General features: G+C 36.9%; 1 protein-coding gene across 2 annotated transcripts in view; it reads left to right on the forward strand.

Annotated features, from left to right (window-relative positions):
* The window catches only part of LOC134527956 (uncharacterized), a 1,033,783-nt gene that overhangs the window by 232,427 nt on the left and 782,800 nt on the right, over positions 1 to 18,556 (forward strand). For both annotated transcript variants that reach the window (XM_063361049.1, XM_063361048.1), the window contains exon 2: positions 555 to 1,290. In XM_063361049.1, coding sequence (XP_063217119.1) covers positions 592 to 1,290 — 699 coding nt within the window. In that variant the 5' untranslated portion in view covers positions 555 to 591. The remainder of the gene's footprint in view (positions 1 to 554; positions 1,291 to 18,556) is intronic.

The raw sequence follows: 18,556 nt of genomic DNA on the forward strand, positions 1-18,556 counted from the left end.
TATACAAATCTTTTACTTCTACTGTTAGTTATACATTTTAAAATCATATTTTTGAGTTACATTACTGAAATAAAAAAGACTAAGATGAAGAGTAAATTAGTCCTTATTTCTAAAAACAAGTTTAAATGTGAATGCTTCTAGTCCTCCTCTATATTTACATTGAATGCTTTTTCTAGTGTATTCAATAAAATAAGAAAAATACAATTTAAAAAATAAAAATATATATATATATTATTTGTTAAATGTAAACGCCCTGGCTATAGTCAAAAGTGGCAACGCAAGGAGTGCCCGCCGCTACTACGCTCCCGCGACCTCCTCACGTATCGATTGGGCGCCCGAGGTGCGTAGACCTCGTGACGTCACGAGGCCGCGCGCGCGCCTGCGCATCTCGCCTCGACGTCACCTGTTGGCGACGTGGGGGGGCGTGCCTCCCGCGGCTCGGCTGCTCGCGGTAACTACGGAAGCTTGGCTGAGGCAGCGCCGCCGCGTGTGCATGCGGGGAAGGCAGGGGGAGGGATGTCCTGCGGGAGTGCCACGTGTGCTTGTCCCTGTAGGCAGGACGAGGACGAGCGCACGCCCGACGAGCGCAGGATGGACGACGAGATCCAGGAGACGGTGGAGTCGATCCTGGGCAAGGGCGCCCGCGTCGTGGACTGCGAGAAGAAGTCGAGCGTGCGCGAGGAGGAGGTGCTGCTGGTGAACGGCTGCCCCATCGCGCTGGAGGGCGAGGACGGAGCGGCCATCCGCGAGGCGCTGCTGCGAGGCACGGTGCCGCACGGCGACCTGCTCAACCAGATCCTGATCCGCGCCGGCATCCTGCGCGCGCCGGTGCGCCTCGAGACCTCGCTCAGCGTCAAGTCGTCGGTGGTGACGCGCGAGGAGGTGACGGTGGCGCGCGGCGGCCGCGTCGTGGACGAGCGCTCGCGCGAGACGCACGAGGACAACTTCTACACCAGCTCGACGAGCGAGGTGTGGGAGCCGGCGGGCGTGGCGCCGCGGCCCGCCAGCGACGCCTCCACCTCCACCGACGACTCCTCGGCGGGCGGGTCGCGCTACTACCTGCCGCTGCCGCCGCCCCCGCCGCCGCCGCCGGCCCAGCTGCCGCCGCCGGCCTTCTACCCGCCCACCGTGCTGCGCGGCGGCGCCGCCCCCACGCCCTCCACGGCCTCCTCGTCCGAGGACGGCGTGGACTGCGCGTCGCCCGGCCGCCAGCTGAGCAACGGCCTGCGCGACGTGCGGCTGGACGAAGGAGCGCGCGCGCCCCTCGGCGTGCACACCACTGCGTCGGCCGTGAGTATGCCTCGCGCCTCCCCCTGCCGGGCTCCTGCCATCACCACTCCGTCAGGTGGCTGGTAGCGGCCGTTGAGTACTCACTCAGGCTGATGTAGACCGGCGAGCATTCATTGGCTCAGATTCCTGTAATTATAACCATACCAGCACGCAACTCAATGCAGGAGCAGCGCCAAACGCGGAAGTGTTTTGTAAATTTTGCTATCGCCGAATAATTGCACGAATATTTTCAGTCCCTACTGCTGATTACTTCGCAGGCTTAGGTAAACTACACTGGTTCCTTTTTTATGACATGCTTAACTCCTTGAATATATGTATCGCTCGCTCTGAGGCTAGGGTAGGGGTACTGTATTGCAACACCTCGACGTAACTCAAACTTAACGAGCACCGGCTCAATAGACAAGTGGTTTGGAGGGCCCGTCGACTATTAAGCCTAGAAGCATAGCCGTGCGAGGTAACCAAAAATCTAATTGTGAGACTCGGGAGCCAGTAGCAAGCTTGCCACTAGATAATTGCCCATCATGTGGTGACCTGTCAAGACTACACACGCAGGCAGCTGCCAGTGAACAGTTTTTAGCTACAGCACGCGTAGGATTATATAGTCTTGCCGTCAATGAAGCCACAAATTTTTCCTGGCACTACTCATCGCTACACACGAGACCATAATTAAATAAAAGTTGCCGTGTTATGCATTGCATGTGTTGGTCGAATTTTTTTTTTTCAATATTAATTGTCATTATTGGCTGACACTCGACAATACAAAGTGCTCCACTCGGACGAAGTGCTGTGAAACTTTTGAACTTCAGCGCTGTGTCACCTGAGCACGTCCTGACACATGCCTTTGACAGTTCTGTTGTCAAATATGCCATTCAATTTTCGGACCACATATTTTCTACCTGGTTGGTACAACCCTGTATTCATTAATGCCTTAGCCTACAGTAGGGTTATTATAGCGGAAACACACACACACATACATATATAAATAGGCAATCTCTGGCGCGTGCTGTTGCGAAATAGTTTTGAAGTTTGAACTTAAAAATTAAAGAAAACCGGTATCAAACTAGAAGCACGATTAAAAAAAATTTAGAATTAGAAAAATATTTTATATTCATACACCTACATACAACCTTACTCTTTGAGGCTATCTTTCATTAAAGCCTGTTTAATGTTATGTCAATATTTTTTCTTGTCCGTATGACAAATGTTTGTTAGTTTTAACCAGTTTATTCTTTTAAGTATATTTTCAGATGAAAATAGGCTACAAATAGTTAGCAAAAAAATTATTAATGCATTGTGAATTGCGTGTGTAAATATGAGCAGTAACTTGTTCGTGTCCATAAAATACAAATTCCTTTTCCTTAGAAGTGTCAAAAATACACGTAATGGTGTACGTTATAGCCAAATTGTTTTAATTAAGAAGTCGCTATCACTTTGTATGATCTTCAATGCAGAAAGTACACTGAAATACGCGCTGCGTCTAACTACAAATCAACATATGACCTTTTTGATAAAAGGGAACGTGTGTAGGAATAACAAATGTTTTTAAAAAAAGTGTCATTCCTTACGATAAATTATTTCGTAATTATATTGAGAAATCGTAAGCTAATGATAAGCACACGGCAGAAGACTATGGCAGACTTGGATATAATTAAGAAAAATCTGAGAAAGTTTTTGCAGGTAAATTAAAGGAATATCATTAATACTTTCCTTTTCCCCACGAATGGGCAAACTGACCTAAAAGAGTGTGCGTCTTCCTGAACTTCACCACAATATAGGCTGTGATTCATAATAACTGTCACAAATAAACGCAAGAGAATTATTTATTCATAACAAAAAATATTATCCTTAGAATTGCTTTCGTTGATATGACATGTGGCAAGTGCCCCTTTACTGGTAGACCACAGTTACGGAGCACTAAAGCTGTCCCTGTGTTGTAAATATCATCCCGTAGGCCATGCTGTCTTAAGAAATTCTGTAAGTATCTAACGTGTGACGTAAAATCCTTAATCGTGTTTCGCGCCCTTTTTGGCTAATTTTTTAATCCAAAAGTTTTTATTGCACTTTTTTTAAGTTTCACTTAGGGAGGTAATTTATTTATATATTGCACTGCTCACGCGTGGGTTTAAAAACTTTTGAGTCTCCGTCTCCCATCGTTTATCAAGTGCAGATAATTTGAGCTTACAAAGGCATCTTCATAGTTCCAAATAACGGAATCTGCTTAGAAAACAGGCCAGATTCTGACTTCGAATTCTATTAGTAGTATAGTTATGACGATTCGAGTGCAGGCTTCATGTTATGGAGAGACAGATTCAGTGGTTGTTCACCACACTAGATTTTAGTGATCTCTGACCTACAAAATGTTCCTTATTACCCAACAATGACAAAAATTTGCTCGAAACAGGAAATTGTCTTTAGGAAAAACCTTTTTTGTTTAATTTTGAGATTTTAAAATAGGTTTTTGGGTACAAAAAATAAATATGGGTGGGTAAAGGTCACCAAATTACAATATGGTGACCAGATACTGACCCGCTCATTATCCACAGATTGAAGCCTGCCCTTGAATCGTCTTGACCATACTACTGCAGTGTTAATTGTAAACAGGCGTGTGGAAGGAACAAGAGCGAATTTTCTGTGGACGTAACACGTTTTCAAAGTTGCGTGTGATATACCAAGATAATTCTCAATGAATTCATGAATTTACGAAGATCCCTGGAGAATATTTAATCCGTGTTATACGTAATTTTAAGGGGGGGAAATATTTTGACAGTGTAGGTGTAGGAGCAGCTGACTCGGGTGGCTTGGTGGCGTGTCTGCGGTGTCGAAACGCGGCGAAGCGGCCACGCTCTCAGCAGATGCAAGCCGGTCGACGTTAAGTAGTCTAGGAGAGGGCGTTGAGTGGTGGATGCCGGGGGAGCAACTGGAAAATTAATTAAGAAGTTTGAACAGCCCGGCTTTTGTTTGGCCAGGGGGACTCTCTGTGGAGGAAAACAACTCCACGAGGGCACCCTGACATTCTTCTCTCGCCAGCACCACTGAATTGGCCGGGAAAGTATCTGGAATTCAGGTAATGTTAAACCAAGGAGGTTGGAATGAGTAAACACGTGGAGAGGCTAGCGAAGGAATGAGGGTGAAGCCAGTTCTGCAGCGAATGGCGGTTAAAATATGCACGGACGAAATCGCAGATTAATGGTAATGCATAAGCTATCATTTAGAATATTTTTTAAATATATCTTCCATTGCGGTGTGACAGAGAACCTTAGAATTTCTTAAATATGGAAAAATCGTTGATGTGACATTACTATAAATTCGTAAATGCGTTTTAAAAGCTTAAAAATTGTGAATTACGAATAAGGAAATTTGAAGATGAGGGCAAATTATTTAATAATTATATAGCAGAATTATATGTTTTATTTCGATTCCGAGCAGGTAACTTCCGATGGACTAAGCATAACACTTAATAAATATCAATTATAAAATGAAATCCATTTTTTTTTTCAATTGTTTTTGCACGTTTCTGGTCGTTATAATAAAAATCCATTGATTTTTCCAATATTGTAAACATTTATTTCAAATGTGTTATAAAATTGAAATATGTTGGTTAAAATTGAAATTTAAGTAGCCGAATATACATCAGTATCGTAATTCAAATTAGTTAAATTTTTTAACGAGTTTCGAAATCTACATTTTTTCATGTACACATATTAAAGTGCACATCTTTCAAGAACACTGCAGTACTTGTGTGGTAAAAGGTGTCGATAATAGGTGAAGAAAATATCGAAGAAAAAGACTGGGGGAAGAAGAAGAGTAGGGTGAGAATAAATGGAGAAGAGTAGTAATAAATAGACGAATGTGACCGTAGTCGAAGGCGAGCTCTTTACCACATAAATAGTGCGACAGACACGCCCGAACGTGTCCGAAGTTCCACGAAAGACCAATAATCATGCCATAAGCCATCAAGACTATTATACACTACTTTTGTTTCTCTGGAATAGGATTTTTTCGTACAGACTTTTAAGCGAGTGTTTAATAAACATATTTTGGCTTTTTTTTAAAATTGAAATTGGTATGTTTTCTTAGGTAGGTTATGGGTTATGCAAATATGCTTTGATTGTAGGAGTGTTACACTGCTTATGATATTTTGAAATTTTAAAATGACTGTTACACCTAAATGCTTGACATCTATAGTTTTAAACATTATTGATCACTTTTTAATTAAAATTTAAGTTTTTAACTAAAAAAACTTTGAACGGTACGCAGTGCCTATAAAAAACGATTGGCTAGCAGTATAAAACCTGATACGCTGTGAATATGTGGTGATGTGGAAATATTGGTAAATGGAAGTTAACGTGTTATGAAGACATCAGTAGTCCCATATCGGTCGTTTTTTTTATTACCGCCTTAGCTAATGGGGCGCGTTTTTAATGCAAGGATCGTGAAGTTCCGCTGATAAGTTAGGAATTACTTGCTCTTTAAAGACTGCATTCCGGTAGTTGTTTATCTCAGTGTCGCTACACTATGGCATATTTCAGTTCTTCATTGGCTGCAGCTATACTTATTGAAACGTAATATGAGAATAACTTGGTTCAGCGTAATTTGGCCCTACTTTGGACACTGATTTCTTCATTAGCTCAATTAATTCTATGAGAAGTGTAATAAAAAAAAACTATAGTCCATGGACAGACATATAAAACGTTCATGTGGTTTAATTTAAGCTTAGCAATCAATCAAACCGTGAATTTCTCTAGTGTGTTCTATTCATCGTAGGTCGAAGAATATAACGAATCCATTCAGCAGCCATGTCGACTTAAATGAGGTAATAGTATTGAGATCACATTTACTTAGACATGCATTCGATACAATTTAGTGATAAATAAATGTAGAAAAACTAGCGTGACCAAACTAAGTGAAATACAAATACAACATAATATTAATAAAAATATTGATTTAATATACCCACCATAAACAAAATGCATCCATGCCTGAGGTGAAGTCACATCCATGACTTCAATATTAGAGTATTCGACAATAACCACTACATCATTTAGCCAGAAAAAAAAATATTTTCATATCGGCTGTCCAAAGTTGGACGAATGTTGCTACAGTGTGGCTATAGAATTCCATGCAAGTCTAAAATACTTTCAAAAATATTATATAAAATGTAGGTTTCGCAATAATCTCTGTTATATACATCGATTTTTGGTTTGCTTTTTTATTTTGTAACATTTTTTTGACATGCGGGCTGCAGCAAATAACATTAACAACAACAACACTTTTTCTCGCACAGTGACATCGAAGAGTGGCCTAAACTATGTTAATTGCCCGGTTATAACCATAAATGCGTAATAAATATGTCGTACAAATTGCAAAGATTTTAGTATGCATACTGAGATGTGGTGACATTACAACTGAATTATTACATTAATTATGTGTATGCAGTTTAAAAATTCTTTCCTCTTTGCCATCGCTAACAATTATACACGTTTCAAGCGTAGAAATTATTTACTTTTTTTAAAATCACATCTTACAAATAAAACGTGGCAGTAATTCGGAAAATCAGTAAACTATTAATTATGCATAGGAGAGACAGGTAAACAAGTTTTATTTGCGACTTAACTTAGCTCGAAGGTCTTTTTTGTTTACACGATAGAAAATGTTTTGGTTCTAAGTATTTAAATGTTCAGCACTGTACCAGCTCATATTAAAAAAAAAACACAATCAAAGTAAAACAAATTGTTATTTAGTTATTTTAGTAGGTATGTAACACAATTTTGCTGGCAAATTGTTTACAGAAATGTTTTGTGATTATAATTTTTTCGTCTGGACTGCGCACATTTTCAGTAAGTTTCTATTTTTCTGCGAATTCTACGAACACAATATGATTATATATTTTCTTAAGTGTTACTAATTGGAGATTCGTAAATTTATCTCCTTTTGAGGACGCGTCAAAAAAGTGTGCAAACTATAAACATCGACAAAGTTTTTCTATTGTAAGCCACTTTATGGAAATCATGGTTGTAGTAGTTTTTTGAACATAAGTTAAGAAAATTGATTGCAACATATGTGTAAAACCGAATCAGCGTAGGCTTACTGCTAGTTAATATGTACAGTTAGCATTTTTTGTAATTTTGTAGTATATTTTCGACATATTTCAAAAACATACTACCTATAATACCAGTTGCCATGGTGCGACTTTCGTAAAAATTTTTATATAGTTTTTAGTGACATCTTCAATACAATTTTGTTGACACTTTAACTGTCGCAATTTTTCACAAATCACTTTCAAACTGATACATAAAATCTAGTAGTGGAAAGATTGGTATTGACCAGAGAGGTAGAAATGGGGAAGGTTTTTTGAAAAACAGAAGAATCGCTGTTCATTCTAAATACAATGTTCATATTTAATAATTTTTTAGCTAATTTAAAACCCTGAATAAAAAGTAAATACTATTTTTTTTATTTTGTGTATGGTAACTAATGTTAAAATAATATTTATTTTTATTTTTATCTTGCTATTTTTGCACAGTGTCTCTTATTTCCTTCAAAGGCAAGCATATATATTTTGTAGTGTATGTGTAACCGATATACATCTGCCACCATATGTATTTTTAAGTTTGTGTTCTGTTTTGGTGCAGCAAAAGTAACACACAAAACATAAATATGAAATGTGGTCTCTCCTTAAACATATTGGAATTTGTTCTAGCAAAAGGAAAGCCAAACGTACCAGGCATTTACCAGCCAACTAATGGGAATTATGTGTTCCCAATATAAATGTCAAAAGAATCACACAATGCTTTCTAAGCAATAAAACTCAAACAAAAAAATAATCCTGTTAGTCTCATTAGCTGAATCTCGCTTTCACTCTCCCCTTCGTATATATTATGATATCTTCGTGCCACATGCACCACTGGTCAAAGAACGGGTGTTAATTTATCACCTAAATGAACATCGAAATCATGCAATACTATAAATTATAAATTATAAAGCAGTTAAAACTATCTAGCAAGATAAGGTAGTACGACACTAGTATTGACGTAAACTAGTTGGATTGGCAATTCTGAGTGCCGCGGTTGTCAGCGAAGTGAGAGCCATCTATGTGGTGGCCTGCGAAGCAAATCAATACTGGTTGGCGCTGGCGTCGTGGTACGTAGTACGGCCGCTAGAGTGCTGAGTGTCGGTCGACAAGAGTCGAGAGCTACTTGTTCGAGGGCTAAGCTGAACGCAAGGAATCGATTTTTTGTTGTTGTTGTGCTGCCATCTATCTTTTTAACTTAACTAATTTGAACTATCGTAACTATTCATAAGTTGTATTTTATAGCTCTTACAATAATAGTACACATAAAAACAGAAACAGATCACGGAACTTATATATATATTTATTTAGCTACCTTTCTGCCGCTTCCACAACACACGGGTACGTAAATAATGGCAACCAATAATATAAAATTTCACGTTTACAGCCAATTAATTTAAATGAAAAAAAAAATTGTGATACGAGAACATAATTCGCGAATAACACATAATATAATAATAAACCACAAAGTAATAATAGCATATTAGAATTCTTGTATTTAATTTAATTTTTTACGTATTTAAAATGTAAATAAACATGGCTGCATCCTTTGTCAGATAGTGCGCTTTTATTAATCGTAAGGATTTTGGAAACATGCAATGTAGATACACCGTTCCGTGAGATGTCTCCGTTTATGTTATCCGTCTCCGTTTACTTTATCCGTCTCCGTTTACATTATCCGTCCCCGCTTCCGCGTCATTTTAGAACTGACCTAAATCCTTATATCAAAGATTGATTTTTTTAAATTTGTATTTCAGTAAAACGAAACTTAGTTCCGCATTCATTCGTTTTCAGATATTGAAAGTACATACCTAATATGCCACATATATCAATGTTACATTGGAAGAAAAAGGGTCTTACTCAATATGCCAACCATCCCTCCTAAGTTAGGTTTGCCAGGAAGGAACAGTCTGACATTGAAAGCTAAATGAACCTTAGGCTCGATAGCACTCCAAACTTGAAGTGCAGAGAAAGAATCAGTGATAAAATAAACTGCGCCGATTGGCTCGCCACGTTGCCCATACAATAGGTGCAGAAAAAACTTAATAACATAGGAGGAAATGCTTGTAAAGAATCTGTAGGGCAAAACAATTGAAAGCAATTTACACAAAATCAAATTCGGAGGTCAAACTTTTTTTTTCTAACAAGATATCACACATAAAAGAGAATTCAAATTCAGTATTATTTGTTGTACTATTGTTTGAACATACTTTCTATACCTTTTGGGGGCCCCAGGGGCATAGGAACCGGGGGGGGGGGGGGGGGGCACAGGGGGGACGTGTCCCCCTGAACTTTTTGGGTGGAGGGGACTGCCCCCCCCCCCCCCCCCAACTTTCTAGACCGTGACATTTTTATTTTATAATATTATTCTGCCCAACTGTATTTGTAATTTCTTCACTCATCAAATTTTATCTTAAGGAAACAATAATAATTTTAACATCGATGTATCCAATGGTTAGATACAAAAACTGCTTAAAAAGCGCTATTTTGCACTTTTAAAATCAAAATTTTCCGGTGGAGGACCCCCGGACCCCCCGTCTTAGTAAGAGGGGAATGGGTTTACATGACATCAAAATCATTATTTGTCCCCCCCAACATTATGAACACAGCTACGTCAATGGGGGGCCCCACAAAACAAATAATAATAGACAATTTAACTGCTTAAAAAATAATTTTCATTGCTGTGATGGTTACACAGTAGTTACATAAGTTAGTTTAGTGAACATATAAAACAAAAATTTTGTTGATTCATTTTTACTAAACTGATTACGTTTTAAGTTTATTATTTTCATTTTGAATTTCGGTGATGAGATGGCCGGGTCGAGTTCCAAAGAGGTAATATCATGCGCAACATGCTGCATGCGAAGAAAAAAATATATTGAAGAACTTTCCTGGAAATTCTTATTGGTGGCATCCCGAAGCCATTCGAACAGATGAAAAACACCGTCTTTATTCCAGAGAAGTGGAATTTAGGGACACGTGGTCGGGATTTCTCACACCAACATTAGAACCGCTCAAAGAAAATATATATAAAAAATAACCCATCTGCCAAAAATAAATTATCTAATTGGTTCCCGGGAACAGAAAAAAAAAACTCATTTACTTGGCTTTGCGGAGAAACTTAAATTTACACAAATCCAGCAGATTTAAGTGCCGAAGGTAAAATTAGGTTTTCACGATGTGTCTGACCAAGAGAAGAGGTGCAAATCACCTCACAATAACCAGGATGACCATAGATAAAACCACTACATGTTAAAGCTAACAACAAATACTTTGCACTTTTAGGCTCTCTTCCTAAACTAAAATTGCATAATACCTTATTAGTCATTTATTATTATTTGAAGCTTTTATGTATCCGTTTCACAATTTGTTTATAGGTATTCTATATAAGAGTCCAGTCTTGAGGAACTTCACAACAGTCTTATATATTGAACATAGTTACTGATTTAGATAACACACAAAAGATTCACATTAGAAGTTACTAGTCGACCCGTGCGGAATTCCGCAGTGCGCACAATTTCAAAAGTACTTATAAGAAACGTTTGACGTGCCAGAAGTTTTGGTTAAGTGATTTTTTGGTGGAATTGTTTGGTTAAGTTGAAGTATACTGAAACCGTCTCTAACTGCTAAACGATAACAGTAATATTGTAACTGAGTTGTTGTTGTTCTCAGTTACAAACAAAAAAAGTTAAGTAAGGCGAGCATGCACCACAAACAGCTGTGCAATGGCACATCAACGAGCAAGCAATGAAGTATGTTGTCTTGATATATATATATATATATATATATATATAATTGTTTATTATTGTGTGTCTCTCTGCTTAAAATGGATTGTGAACAAATCAGTATTTTATGATTCAAAGATAGAAAACAAATAACAAATCCATTAAAATAGATTTCCATTTAAATACAATTTGTGTCATGCGTGAATCTTTGAATCATAAAATACTGATTTGTTCACAATCCATTTTAAGCAGAACGACACACAATAATAAACAATCAAATTTAAATCGTTTCTTACAATTACACACACATACACACACACACACACAATATACGACAGTTATTAATGTTTACAAATTTATTTTAGTGGACATTTTCGAGAGAAAAGTGTGTATAAGCCACATCTTTCGATTAAAAAAATTGCTTCGAAAAAAACAACTAAATGCAGCAGGTTCAAAGAAATGTTACTAAACATATTTATAAAATAATATTTTATATAGTAGTATTTTATTTTATTATTTATTATTTTTTATCAGTGGTCGGAAACGCAAGACTATGGAAGATTAGTTCATGATATAATTGTAGTATTTACATATAATATAAAACAGATCACCATAATTAAATTTAAGAATTCAAAAATTGAGATAAACATTTGAAAGAAAATAATATTTGGGCCTACATATTTCACAGATAACCAGGCTCAGCAATTTTAACATTAAGTTTGTACTGCTTTAAATCATTTTATACCAATGCAAAGGTCTTAACATAATCCTAAAACACAAATTCTGACCCTCATTTAGTATTAAATGCTCCCGAAGCGATGTAAACAGTGGAAAATTTTGACTCGTGACCGCAAAATGTTTTTCTCCTCACGCTGAAGTTACACTCTCGAAGGTGATTGGTTGAATAATTTATATATTCGAGTCACAGACATCGCACTGCATCCGTTGCGTTGTGTTGTGATCTAGCATTCCGTGTTAGTTGTTTTTTGTTTTTATGACAGTGTGCTTAAATTTTTTTCACTTAGTATCAAAATGGTTTATATTGTGCGAAATATGTCACTTGGGTTTTGGGCATTATTTTATCTGTCGTTAATATTGTTACTGGAAAACACTGTAAACATATATTATGTAAATAGTTGCCTCCGATGTTCAATGTAATTTTACTCCTACAAGTGCTCGTGTATTTTTACTTTTTATGCTCAAATTGTCGAAGTTTTTAGTGTATTTTTACTCCATGGTATATTCATTAACATATGCATATATGTGTAAATTTTATAAAACTTCCATTTAATTTTATGATTTTACTGTGTCATTTATTGGGCTAAATTTACACAAAATATAAACATATATATTTGTATTACAACCAAATATATTTTATTTACTTATAGTATTTAATAAACCATTGGTATTAAAAATATATTTTTTTTAATTTTATCGCTATTAATTATTGAGTTATGACTTCTAACAAGCTGAGAAAATCAGCGAGTTCCAGATCCACTACCTATTGTTTGACTGTCTAGCGTCTTAACCTTACTATCTACCTGTTCGCAAATCAATAACCTTATTTCAATGAAATGGGTTTTTGTCAATTTGCACGTGTATTTTTGCAGTTACTTAGTCGTTGTCAATTTACCCTGACAAATGTTATTCCCTTTTCAATTACGCTTGTGTATACACAACGACAGTGTACTGATTAAAAAAAATAGTTCAATGATTCACATAACATTTGTATGTTTGATTTCACCTGTTAGTCATGGACATAAATTAAATACACTGGTGTAAAAACTTCGAAATTACACTTTTTGAAAAATGGATTTAAAAAATTGTGATATTACTAACTATTTGACTAAATAATGTATACAATAATTTATTTTAATTTTTAAGTTTATAGTTATGCATAATTTGCAATTATTTTATTGCCTGGTGCTCACGCGTGGAGTGGTATACCCACTTCGTCATAGTTTTGTTCCTTGCAGGAGAAATATCAACGGTTAATATAGATATATATATATTTTTTTCAAGAGGCGGTTCTATAGCTATGGTCGGGCAGTCCTTATCTAGTTGTGTTGCAGTTAATAACGAAGTTCACGGAGTACGAACTAAGCTTGGGAGATAAAAAGTTCTATAAAGATTTTGGAAGTGCTACTGGGAATAAGCCGGTTTGATGAAAAACAGCAAAGGAGCCCGGAATTTAAGTGCTTTGAAGGCAAAAGTAAACCTCCTGATCTTGCGATTAATGATAAAGTTGTTTGTCCTTGGGTATGCCAAGCCAAACTTTCCTCGAACAAAAACTTGTTACTTGAAGTTCGCTAATGCTGTGTTACCTTTAAGTCTGGTAGAAAAACTGCACAGGATTTTTTTAATAGAAACTTGACTACGTTTTTTTTTTTTTTTCATGGTAGGAAATAATTTTCCAGTATAAAATTTTTTGCTAGCTTCTGCGAATAAAATTTTAACTTTTTCCATTTGCAAGTTTTTCCTGTAATCCTCATACGAGTTTAAAACTTTTCATAGCTATACTTTAAAAAAAACTGTTTTAATTTTTATTATATACATATATATTTCATTACTAATGACATTAATTATATAGGTTTCAATTTCTGGAGTAATCATTCATTATTTTTATGTTTTTTTATGACAATACGTACATCCTTTAAAGAAAAACCCGGTCATTTAATGTGTGAAATTAAAAATTATAGTGTAGTTTTGAAAAAAAAATTATTTGGAACTTGGTTTCTATGAATTTATTGACTTCTTGGAAAGCAACATATAATGGAGTTATTGTACATGTTCGATGGTTTTTATTTTGTGCTTTCTTTAATCTGGAAACTAATACAACCATTGAATATAATTGGTTTTTAAAGCCTAGGCTGCATTTGCAATAGCACGCAAACAACATATAGGTACGTAAGTCGAAGTTATATTCCACACAACACGGTATTCCGAATCATTCAACAGATTTTTCCCTTATTTACTTTTGTCGAAATTTTCAGTTTCAAAATTTTGAATTTTGTCAGCCATTATTTACAGAAGTAGTTGGTTGCCTAAAATCCAAGCATTTAATTTCACCGTTTTGTTTTTAAAGTCTAGGAACAAAAAGTTTCACGATTAGGAACAATAAGTTATAAAGAATTTCCTGTTAAATACTTATAAATTCGAATTAGTTTCCCTATTTATCTTTGAACTGTACATATCACTTACTCTATGCCGCTGACGTCGTGTACGTTGATTGGCCGCGAACAGAAACCGGCGCACTCGACATCTTACCGTTCGTCGCATGCCTGCTGTTTGCTGCGTTTGCTATTTTACAATGTGGCTGCTGCCTGATTGAGTTCATTCAACTTGCGTGCGTCTGTGCTGTGCGCCTGCTCTTGCGAATGTAACCCAGTGGTTAGGTGTTATCTCTTTAACCTCACATATGTAAATAATGTTTGTGTCGGTTAAATTTCCGGTTTGAACAGGACGGTGCCCACGGACGTAGTGACCGTCCATCAGATACATATTTTTGGTTATTTTATAATTAGCAGCTTTCGTAACAGTGCAATATCGTTAACTAATTGAGACACGATTTACGCATTAATGATATTGTTTCCGTGTTTCAATACTTAGGCTTATAAACATAAAATTTTAATTAATATAATCATAAAATTAAAAATGTGGTTTATTTATGTTGACAGACACATCTTCAGCCCATGTTGAGTTCATTGTGCCTTGGTATACATTAGGTTTAGCGTTCGTTGCAAATCGAGAGGCCATTCACGCGCGCCCCGCCGGCCAGCTGACGGCCGCTTCTAGGGGAAGGTGGCCATCGGGACCGCAGCGTCACAGCACGCAGCGTTACAACAGCGCGGAGTGTCATACCGTCCAATCAGCTTCCAGAGTTGGGAGCCAGTACGTAGCGTCACGTCAAAGCACCGTCCTATCGTAGCAGGGCCTTCAATTCTAAGTAGTCACTGGACAAATGTGAACACACAAACCGTTAACTGTCAACATGAACACGATATTTCCAATTTCTAATGTAACATACAAAAAATAAGTTAGCAAGTGTTTCAGTACTCGCCAGTGATGTGTAAACATCTAACCTTGGTAACAAGCAATTCATGTGTTCTAATGTTGCAAATACACTTATAATACGAAACTCGGACGCAAAATTTAACGTAGAAATTAAAAAAAAAAAAAAAAAATCCCGAGCGTGATAAATATACGAAAAGTACTTATTCATTTTAAGGGAAAAAAATTGTACATATTTTTCCTCTTTTATAAACTTTATTATAATTATGTTTAGCAAGATGGGAATATTGATTTCTAGGGCTAGTCGAACAACAAGAGTACCGAACGCGTTGCATGTAAATGCCTCAACGCTGAACTTTTGTCATTTTCGCCTAGATCGGAATTATCATTACCTGTGTTTTTCAGGTTATGCTTTTTGGCTCGTTGAGGATGACATTTGAGTATGCACCAGAAATGAAATAAAATAACCGCGTTTTACACAACAAAAAATGTAATCGGCTGGGAAGTCAAATGCGTATGCATGCATAAACTGCTATACCTATGAGTTGAAGCAGTCAATATGTCGGACCCACGTGTGGCAACATACACCCATGAATATAAACTTTCGCGAACTTCGGGGGATGTACTAAGCGTATTGGCGCGGCCAAGTAGACTTTATGGTAGCGGAACTATTCTGGAATAAATTTTGTAAACTTCATAACAGTCATAACAATATATAACTTAAAAAAATACCTTTAATTTACTAGCCAGGAAAAATGTGTTGGAACAAACATGGTGTCAAATATATTAAACATTTAGTTGGTTTTATAATCATTACTAACAAGGCACTATCGTTTTAGCACTTTTCAAACTTAACGTTGCAGTCCAATAGGTACATTAAAACAAAATTAATTTGAAGATTTTAAAACATATTATAACACTAAGTATATATGTAATCTGTTTCAGCTTAAACTACAGATGTCATTCCGTAAATGTTCCTACTAGCAAACCTTAACCTTATTGAGCTAATCCAACATTTATGATTTAATAATAACAATTTCACTATGAAATTTGTTTTCTACATGGCGTCGAATATATATGGGCTAACAATTTCTTGCGTCTCAACAGTATGACGCACGCAACGCTATTTCTACATTTCAATGTTACCTTTAATTGTAATTTTTTATTGTAAGTTATTATTAAATTTTATGACTATAAACTATGAAATAAAATATTATAGTAAAGCTGTACGATTATATTTTTGTTTAAATACCTATGCGCGGTGTAAATTCTGCAATGTTCACGAAAGCAATTTTTACGGTGAATCTCGTGGGCCCCATATTTTCGAGATTTCTGAGACTCCCACACAGATGGCAGCACTGTGTTTACACACATTTCCATTCCAAACGACTTCCGTTCCATTCACGAGATTACTCCTACCAATGCCGTATACCAAGAATTAATTGGATTTTTCACTTAAAACATTGTTAAGAAAAACACATGCTAAGTTGGTTATTTTGAATAACGCGGATCGGCAGTATTGTTTTCTCTCTCTCTCTCTCTCTCTCTCTCTTTCCCCCTCCCCCGCTCTATCACCCTGCCAACAACTCACCCCTCCCTTCTTCTTCCTCCTTTTTTTCGGCCGGGACGTAGTGCAAACTCCAACCGATAGGTAGCAGCAATCAACGAGCTTTAGCTTTGCGACGGTAGATGGCAGCTGAGATGTAAATGGAACACAATGTTCTTTTTTATTTTTATTGTTGTTGTTAATGGCACAGAGGCTAACATAATCACATAAAAATAAAACGTAGGTTTCATACATCCAATACTGACAACATTATAACATCGTATACATACAAAATCACCTTGGTATACATATACACCATCCGACTTATAAGTTGGTATTCAAGTCATTGCTGTCTTTTGCATAACAAATAGTTTCGTAAGTGTTTCCTGAATCAGGAAACACTTACGAAACTTCCTGAACATTTTTAAATGTGGACATTCTCTAATGTAAATTGGGAAATTGTTGTATTCCTGGAAACCTTTAGCATAGATTGACTGTTGAGCTTAAGCAGTCCTCCTATATTGCAAATGGAACTTATTGCAATTACGTGTGGCATAAGAATGTACATTTGAATTTTTTTCTAACCTATTGCTTAAATATTTTGGCAAGACTCCAACATTAATCTTAAATATAAAAATCATACAATTGTAATAAAGAAATTCACGGACACTTAGCATACACAATTCCTCTAGCATAACATCAATTTTCTCACACACTGTTATTAAAACTATTTTGTTAGTGTTTTTTTTAATTGTGCCGACAAAACAAAAATAACGTATGTTTTCTCGTAAAAGTAGTGACTGTAAAAAATTGCTTAAAAATAATCAACCTACCGTAGTCCACGCAGAACATCTGGAATGATATATGCTCGTGATAAGAAGAAAAAACCACAAATGTTTTCCAGAACAGGGCTATATTTTTCAATTCTATTTCAATGAACCAGGGCCATTTAGTTTTTAGGTCATAACTGTTTTCTGTCTTGATTTTTTTTAAAAAAATCTGATTTCGTTTGTGCATAGTCTGTAATTTAATGAATTTTTTGGGAATGACTAAAACTGTATTATATCTGTTAAGTGTTAATATGCACTATGTTGTGGTATTTTAAATTTCATAAAGGTGATCCATGCCTCAACGAAGAAAATTTTTCAATATCAAAACTATGTAAAACGTTATGTCGCATTTAGGTTCCTCTTTCCCTTTTAACATTGTGTTAAATGGGAGTTTAGGATGTGTTTGATGTTATTCGTAATTCCGTCTCATAATAAGTCGTGCAATTAAGAACACTTGCGAAACCTTTTACACCCATTATATTATTAGTGAATATCTGTTGAAAATATTGGTGATAGAACAACACATGCAGGGCATATTCCATGAAATGAAAAAAAAAAAATCAAGATGGCGTGTGAGGCCGAGTGTTAACCCCGCAGATTCACCCGGATGTGCGAGCGAGCAACGCGGGCGCATTGATGTTATGAGGTCGGGTAGTAGCTAGCGCGCCTCCCTCCGTGCCGCCACTTAATGCATATTGCAAGCGCGACCGCGGCGACATCTGGCCGCTAGGCGGCAGCACACGCGGGTGCGGGGAAGCGACGAAGAGGGGGTTGCGGATGGAAAGGGAAGGGAGAGTCCTCCGCGTGGCTTGTTTCCTGAAAACCCCTCCGCAGCTCGGCGCGACGGCATTGAAATCCCAGAAGTGAATGTTGGGGTTGAGTGTGCACGCAGGCTGCACAGTAACCAGTGCAAGGTCCCAACTTTGTAATGTTTGTTTTCAACGCAAGAAAGTGTTCGAGAGGTCTAAAAATAAAACATTAAAATATGAAATGCGTTGAAATACGATTCTACATCAATTAGTTTTAACAAAAGTGCTAGAGTATTTAATTTGGACATTTCTTAAAAAAAAAAAGTTCTGTTTCC

This window comes from Bacillus rossius, chromosome 1 (genome assembly GCF_032445375.1).
Source record: "Bacillus rossius redtenbacheri isolate Brsri chromosome 1, Brsri_v3, whole genome shotgun sequence".
NCBI classification, from domain to species: Eukaryota; Metazoa; Arthropoda; class Insecta; order Phasmatodea; family Bacillidae; genus Bacillus; species Bacillus rossius.